The sequence below is a fragment of the Pundamilia nyererei genome, unplaced genomic scaffold (genome assembly GCF_000239375.1).
Source record: "Pundamilia nyererei isolate P.nyererei 1_Seehausen unplaced genomic scaffold, PunNye1.0 scaffold00080, whole genome shotgun sequence".
NCBI classification, from domain to species: Eukaryota; Metazoa; Chordata; class Actinopteri; order Cichliformes; family Cichlidae; genus Pundamilia; species Pundamilia nyererei.
This window is the reverse complement of record NW_005187481.1, coordinates 2,751,793-2,760,239: the sequence shown is the minus strand read 5'-3', so window position 1 is coordinate 2,760,239 and position 8,447 is coordinate 2,751,793. Positions and strand designations below refer to the sequence as shown.

General features: G+C 43.0%; 1 protein-coding gene across 2 annotated transcripts in view; it reads right to left on the bottom strand.

Moving 5' to 3' along the window:
* LOC102193867 (lysine-specific demethylase 6B-like) overlaps positions 1-7,850 on the bottom strand; it is a 21,788-nt gene extending 13,938 nt beyond the window's left edge. Inside the window, exons 1-7 of one of the 2 annotated variants that reach the window (XM_013912077.1) lie at positions 7,690-7,850; positions 5,620-5,678; positions 5,020-5,143; positions 2,824-3,349; positions 2,494-2,742; positions 1,291-1,446; positions 934-1,212 (exon numbers count right to left, since the gene is read on the bottom strand). In XM_013912077.1, the coding sequence (XP_013767531.1) occupies positions 934-1,212; positions 1,291-1,446; positions 2,494-2,643 (585 nt within the window). In that variant the 5' untranslated portion in view covers positions 2,644-2,742; positions 2,824-3,349; positions 5,020-5,143; positions 5,620-5,678; positions 7,690-7,850. The remainder of the gene's footprint in view (positions 1-933; positions 1,213-1,290; positions 1,447-2,493; positions 2,743-2,823; positions 3,350-5,019; positions 5,144-5,619; positions 5,679-7,689) is intronic. The other variant, XM_005737917.1, reaches the window with a different exon arrangement.
* Positions 7,851-8,447: the final 597 nt, after the last annotated feature.

The following is an 8,447-nucleotide window of genomic DNA, read 5'->3' as shown; positions in this document are numbered from 1 at the left end:
TTACATTTTTTATTTTTCTCCGATATCCGATCCAGTAATTTAGGTCAGTATCGGACCGATACGTAATATCGGATCGGTCCATCTCTAGTACTGAATATGCAATGATATGTAAATAGTAAAATGATACTGTTTTACCTGTTTACACACAGCTAAACACTGTTCAATCTGCTCTCGGAAATTACTTGTCTGCCTCCTCAGATGTGGTCCAAACTCTGTCAACAAGAATTCCAACTACCCCACTGACATCCTGAAATATGTACGAAAGTGTTCGTGATACAGCTTGAACTCCTGGACCAAACCAAGAAATTCTCCCTGCTGCTGCCTTTATGTGAGAATTGGATGAGCTCAGAATCTCCTTTTCTTCCTTTTCTTCCTTTTCTTGTTTAGAAACATCAGGATCAGCTTATCATCGCTGCATGTCAACTTTTTTCACAGTGCGTTTTTTGAGAATTCATTTTCTGCTAAAATTCAGCGCTTCGACGAGCGGTCGACAAGTTTGCATCTGAAAAAATGTGGAATGTGTCACTTTTCCGCTAAGTACTCAGTGTGTAATGGTCTTTAGGTTCACAATAAAACTGGGGATGTGGAAGAAAACACAATTATACTGACACTAATCATTAATCATTATTAATCGATTTAACTATAGGGTACTGTAGCTAGGATATACAGATCCCAAACGCTCTGGAGGATCCTCAGGATGGGTGGAAAAAGACCAGGTTACTTTTTCTTTCTTGTACACAACAAATAACATCATGGTCACCAGAGCATGACCCCTTTAAAAACATACTGTCTCCTGTCAATTCTGAAGGTGATAAAGAGCAACATCTATCCACACTTTATGAGCATATAGCTTTGCAATAAAAACACTCTACCTGTTTACTATGTGTAAAATAGCATACTGAAATAAAAGTGTGATAGTAGTTTATCTCTTACTGTGCTTTGTTTGTGATAATGGTTCCAAGAGTCCTTATCCTCCAGAGGGTGTAGTGGGGCGTTGTGCTGAGGTGCTCTAGGCTGGCCTGTGTGCCGTTGATGGTTATAGTGATGGTGTTGGTGGCTGTAAGGCACACGGGTGTGGTCTGCTGGTGAAGATGAGATTTTCCGCTCGACCTTCCCTTTGCTTCCATAATGCGGTGGCCTCCTGCCGCAGCTCTGGTTGGATGGCACTGGGTCACTGAAGCCGTGTTTCCCAGCTCGCAGTTTAGAGGTTTCCTGCAAAAGTGAAAAACCAGATTTGGGAATCAATGGTTGTGCCAAATCTGAGAAATAATACATGTTGTACATGCTCACCTGTTGCTGTTTTGTTGAGGTCCTGTGTTCAGAGTGGTGGCATGGACCCGCCCTGTCACTTGGAGGCTTCCAGTCGTCCTGGTTGGAGCGCTGTTGGTGAGGTGGTGATGGGGCACGAACAAGTAAAGGTAAGTGCCTGGATCCAGTATGACAAGCCTAAACAGATAAATATCCTTTCTTTTAAAACTGCATTACACCAATAGGTGGGGCTGTTACACAGAAATGAAATGCCATGTAGCATATAGATGTGTACATGTAAACATAGTGACAGCAGTGAAATTGGCACAGTAAGGTCAAATGAAATTATCTGACTAAGTTTAAGAAACTAAGGTTAATAGAAAAAAAACAATGTTGTATTCATAAATAAATATTGATTAGTGAGTAATTATGGCGTTAAACAAACTGATCCATTCACGTGAACTTAAAACGAATCCATTAAACATACAGTGTTTGAGTGCCCGAGATGGACATCACCGACCTCGCAAATTGAGTTTCCTGTATGTGGCTAGAGACTAACTACATATGTAATAGTCAAAGTCCTATGTTTTATGGCCTGAGAAGGCTTCCCCTTCAACAAGCTAAAACACAAGGGAAAGGGATAACACAGCATCTGTATAAAATACCATCCTCTTCTTCCTCACCTCAAGCCTCTGCTCCTGAACCGAAGTCAGGGCTCTAACACACAAAGATGTACATAAACTTTACTTCCAGTTTTTGAGCCACTTCAAAGAAAGTTTCACTAGAGCCAGCTAATAGTAGCCAACACGGTAAAAAACGCCGCTAACAGCAGCCAGAAACACAGAAAGCCTTTGGATATCCTCAACAACTTATCTCAGCATAACTGCCATTGAACAGAAGTTTTTACACAGTTTTACAGACGTGGATACATATTGCACTCACCATAGATGAATTGAGGCCAGAGGTTTTGAGGTGACTTACGGGGTAAAAAACGTAAAACACTTTCCTGATTTACTTTCCGTGTTATTCAAATATGTTAAAACAAAGCGTGTACAAAAATGCTTTTATACACAGATAGTAGAAAAAAATTTGACCATAGCAGTTATGGGTTACTGTTTACATTGAATGCTTTTGATCTCTCTTGGCTGACCGACTGCAATCTCCTGACATCTAGCAGTGACATTTTACGCATTTTGCGTTTAAAAAATGAAATAAAGGTTGTGTCTCCAAATCAAACACATTTACCTGATCAGGTCCAAAGTCTCTTCTCCTCTTAGCTGGACACTCATCCCGGGGGGTTAATGGGTGCTCCGGGGTTGGACTGTGATGATGCGCTTGCTCCCGTCGCTGGTGGAGGGCTGGCCGTTTCCATGGTCCTGTTCTGTTGTTCACCATCCTGTCTGGGAAACTCCTGCGGGGGTCTGAGTGGGCCCATCTCTCTGGCGTGGTTCCCTGAAGCTCCCTGTTGTTGCGATGCAGGCGAGGAGCCCCGTTCTATTGGGAAAAGAAAAACAATACAGTCAAGATTCCTTAACTAATGACTTATCGGCAACACCTCACCACAAAGTTGCTGACATTGTTTTGCCAGTTTGCGTAGCGTTCCTCTGGTCCTGGCAGATAACCATTGTTGGTGCCATCTCGGATGTGGAACGAATGGATGGAGTTGTGATGCCAGTTCTGGACCTCAAACTGCACCTCTTTACTATCCCAAATTCGCAGCAGCTGGCTATGCCCCTTTGGGATACCTTTGTCCGGGACATGGTTGATTGTTCTGTCACCCCTGTGAAAACAACTAAACTCAGGACCACGCTGTGGACAGGCATTAATGGTAATTACACCACAGTACAACGGAAACTTTTCCGGTCAATACTCAGATTCATGAGGGCATCAAGAGTTGTACTGTTCGGTTTTTCAGTACGAGTGAAGCCAGCTTAGAGAAAATGACACTGACAAAAGCAGTTTCAGTAACGAATCACAGCACATAGCTCTGAAAGCTGGTCAACACAAACCCCTTTAAAGTGTGGTATGAACGATAAATACTTACCTGCTATAAATACGACTTGACAGAGAATGATATGGCTGTTTGCGCCCCTCTTGGAGCCTATAGTGGGGGACAAAAAAAATATTGTGTTGTCTTAATTCGTTTCAAAAGATGTGACGCTTTTACTCGTAGCCTGAAGTCAGATTAAAGCTAATTTCTCAAATGTTTTCTGCAAATAAATGTTAAATGTAGTTCACTGTTGCTCAAAGTTGGTCACAACTTTGGACATACTCAGAAATGAGGTTTTCCTTCACAGCGACTCTAATCCAGTTTTTTCCCTCATGCTAAACTTCACAGCTTGTTCATCAAAGGTCTCTGCAAGAATAATTTAATCCCACTGTTTCTAAAATTTCTCCTGACATGCCTCCTCTTCAGAAAATGAAAATAGTTTACGGCCTACACCCCACAAGAAAATGTTTTCAAGGTGTTTTTTTTCTCTGTGAAATAAATGCTATCACCACAGCATTAGCAGAATTTTGTTTACTTATGTTAAGTAAAGAACACTATATTTAGCTTTATGTTTTTACCTACAGCCCTGCAGTGGCTCTATGCTCCACCAGAGGGGCCTGATTAAGAAACACTAGTTTAACCGCACACGGTAACCACCATGACTCAACCAAACTATTTAAACTTTAAGTGGTGGATGCGCATAATAAACACATCAAATACGTAGTGGAATAAGAGCATCAGCTTCATTTCTACATTACTTATTTAGATTACTGTTATCAGTTAGTTCAAACTGCTCTAAAACACTATATCCAGGCAGTATGTTTTTAAACTCTTGGCTTTGTATGATGTGAATAACAGCTGATCTCCCTTATATGGTCATCTCATGCACAGCGCTTTGTCTGCAAGAACACACTCTCTACCTACCTGCTGCTATGAGAAGCAGCCAATCAGAAGCTAAGTTTGCTTGAAGGTAGTGGAAAGAAAACTAAAATGACTTGTTTCAGACATTAGATGAACTTGGCTGCACCAAGGCTCCGTATAAAATGCATGAAGATTATTTTGATCTGCGAATCATGCAAAGCTACTGTAGCAGCTTTACCCTAGAAATAGGAGGAAAACTATGGAGCTGAAAACGAGCGCTTTCCTTTCACTTTTATTATCTATTTCTCTCCAAAAGCCGCGACTGCACATAGCTGCATGAGCTACAGTCGCATTCATCAGCGCGTACCCTCAACTGTTGCAGCTGAATAGCGAGACTTGAGTCTTGTGCCAACTGCAGCTGAAGATGCTGTAGTTTCATTCACCACAAGCCTGTCTGTTGAAACCGCACACGGGTTTATTCCCACAGCTGCACATGAAGTGAGAGCTTTTCATGAATATGCTCATCAGAGTTTCAGTTGATCAGTCAGCCACATAAAGTGGCTCTTATCTTGAGTCAGCCCAGACTACAAAGGGCTCAGGTCTCACGTGCTCAAGTGACCCTTGTTTGAGGAAGTTCGAGCATCGAGTTGTTCCACTACCAACGGCCGCAGTGAGCTTAAACCCAGAATCTTTTTTTAAAAGTCACACTGGCTTTCTTAACTGATGCAGCCTTAGTGGTTAATTTTTTTCATATCAATATGATCAGAGACATGAAAATAGAAACAAACGAATATAGTATGGTGAGGCACATGCATAGCACATGTTATCTGCTGCAGGTGAATCACATGTGTACCCCTTAAATGAAATACTGTCCTGCAAGTGTTGCGTTTGTGTGTGGGTTTGGGGATGGTGCTGCTGACCTCTGTGTGTGGCTCCAGGGGCGAGCATTTACAGCAGCCCATTGTCCTTTGTTAGGTCCTCCAGCTGAGTAGGAGTCCCATGTGTTACGGCCAGAGTAGAGCTCTGCTGGGTGATACATGCAGCCTGGAACACACACACAAACACACGCACAGAGTTGAATGTGTAAGTGAAAATGCTGAATACACAAATCAACCTGTAAATATTTAAATACCCTGACTTTATGAAATGCAATTTCAAAATGATGCTCCTTTAAACTTTTAACACAAATTTCAGCATGCACATCCCAGGTATATGAAATGCATATACTGCACACATGCTGTATACGGTATTCAGGGTCCACTGCAATGAATTGTGCAGTAATTTTCATTTGAAGTTAATTCCTACATTCATACCACGTATATAAAAAAGGGAGCTTTAGTTCCATGATACTTATACCTCAGGTCGATGCAGCTCTGGGTTGTAGTGCAGTAAGGACTTTGGGTGATAATAAACTGTACGGTAGCGCCAAATTGTGAAGTATGTCTGCTTTTAAATAGTCACGCACAAACACACCCACACACAGAGAGCACAGAGACAGACAAAAATATTTATGTGGTTACCAGTCTTGGTCTGTGTTTTGGAGGCCCTCCACTTCACACCTGAGAGCAAAAAAAGCAGTCTGTGGACAAAACACGTGGTTAAGTGAAACGTTCCGTTCAAGGCATTTTTCCACAACACTTGCATTTCTTCTGGCGTTATAAGAAGCTTTATTTTTTTAATCATGTGGGTTTGTGACTGAACTGATGCCACACTATCACTCTGTGTGCTCCCGGTAGATTTAATTCTGCTCGCCGAATTTTCTGCTGCTGCACTGTATCTGCTCAGTGGTAATACCATCACTCAGCCAGAGCTGCACTGTGCACTCAGCTTCTCTCTAATCACAGCCACCACCGCCAGTGGTCACCCAGTGATGGGAAAAAAAAGCCCACTGCAGTGAGACCATGGGCCATGGCAACCTCACTTTGAAGACAAAGAAAGAAAAAAAAAAACCATGGTGGCCTGCTGCATTTATTTTATCACCATTCCCTTCAAGCCATAAGTCCCTAATTTACTGACAGAGCTGGTGGTAGATGTGGCTCAAATCAGCAGCAGACATCCACAGTAGGAGTTCATTCTAGCCAGCTTTATCAGTCGCTATTCCAGGAGCTCTGCGTTTCCCTATATTCCTCCTAAGCCACAATCTATATCAAGTCAGGAGCTTGCTGCACTGTATCTGTCTTTTACAGTGTCTTACAGCCTCAATTCTTATTTCCACTTTTGTGATTGCTTTCATTGCTTAAAACAGGAAAGTCACACGTACGTCTTTCATTAGCGTGGACCGAAAAGATCACTTACTGCCTCTAATGATGACACTTTTCTTGCTGAAGAAAGCTTTGCTGTTACGGTGAGACATTGGCTTCATTTCTCACAATGAATGATGAACTGGCATGCAGCGTTTAGCCACTTCCCTCACTGTGCATTAATTCTACTATAAGTAGGGTTTTTTTGTTGTTTTTTTCATGGTTCTGTGCGTGGTGAGACTGTTGCAGCTGTGTTATATTAACCTTTCTGCGAGTGCTGAATGAGTGAAGGAAGCAGCCTCTTCAAGGGACCATTTCCAACCAGTTGCTAGAGCAACTGAGGCCAGACAGTTCCTAATGCTGTAGCTCTAGGCTTTTCAGACTCAACTGCATTTAGATGTATTTTTAGAGCACACTGAGAACACAACAGGTCTTTAAGCGTGCACACAACGTTGCACTGCTAGCATGCATTACAACAACACTGCATGCTTTCACTTTCACATACAGAACCGGGTGACATCAGTCATCGCTGGGTTATGCTGTGCAGCAGATGCAACACATCTGGCGACATCCACCCCAGTCCTGCTAAAAATCTGCTGTTTCAAACGTCCGCAATTCCACTCTGCCTCTTTATCAGTAAAAGTCTCCTTAGCTGAGATATCGCTTGGTTCTGTTAATGTATTTTGAGTGTTTGTGAGTGTCCCAAACAATTACTTGCATACAACAGTTTCCACTTTTTTCCTACTTTCACAACATTTGCGGACAAAGTGCTGCGGTTGCTGTGCTTGCAAGTGATGGGGCAACGGTATGCAGACCCATCTGGTATAGACCCTCCCTGCTTACAGTGTTGTAGGGGGAGCCGTCAGTCAGCACCAGCTTGCATTTGACTCCACACAACAACGGCTCTGTGGCTCCAATATTAAACCCATGTGTGCAGGAGTTAATTCAAGACATATGGGCTGTAGCTGCGAGGCCACATGATGTCATGTGCAGAATGGGTTAAGTTGCTGCAGGTTAAACTCCCTTCACAGCAAGGTAGCCCAAAAGAAAGCGCACACAATTCCAAAAGTGTAGTATGTAAGAGCTGACTTTATGAAATGCCAGGTGCATTCAATTACCACTGTACCTTTGGCCACTACAGTCCCCTCTTTGCTTTGGCAGTGTGTAATGTTTGTGCGCAGACAGGTAAAAAGCCTTCATTTGTTGACGCCTATTGTTCACTTAAACCCACCATCTCCTTTCTCTTTCCATGCCACCAAAGAAGGACAGCCATGTAAACCCACATCTGGCTATTTGAAACCAAACGTAGAACCCATGTGTGTGTTTGTGCATCTCTTACACAAGTCTTACCTTCAAAATAAATGCTGAGAGAACAGTGTTGTTGGTGGAGTTGGGGGTGAGTGGGAGTGGGGACTTTCTGGTCCAAATTAGATGATGCTGTCAGGCCGGAATAGAAAGACAGCAGACCCGCGGAGTCTCGGATCCCTCTAAATAGACATCCTCATCCTTGGCTAGCTGGTAAACACACACACACAGACAGACACACAGTAAAAAAGGACTGAGGAAATACCATCGCCAGTTGGTGCACAGATGTACAAGATAAGGAAGGTTTTGTTTGTTTGTTTGCTTTTTTAAGAAAAAGGGCACTTCCATCTCATCTGTCCCCTGGGTACACCTGCCCATTCTCTTTCTTTCTGTTCTTGTTTTTTTTTTTGCAAAGATCTACATTGCTGCAAACCTGACACCCTCTAAGACAAAGAGCTGTGAGCAAGAGAGGAGAGGAAGCATGGTTTGACAAGCTGGCAGGCATTCTTTCCTCCTGCCTTCCCCTCCTTGCTGGTCTGCCCTTTTGCCTTTGCTCTCTTCCTTACTTGTTTCAACAAGGCTCTTTTTTTTCTTCTCCCTCCCTCTTGATATCCAATATCCCACCCTTTCTCTTCCAGGCAATCTGTATGGCTCTGCCCATGCCTCACCCTTCCTTTTCTCTGCACGCTGTGTCCTTGTATCCCTGGCAACCAATGATATCATTTAGTCCAGAGCTGGGAGGAAGGCCTCGAGCAAGGAGGGGAGTTTTTACATTTGTGTGTGAATTTTGACATGGAAAGGGC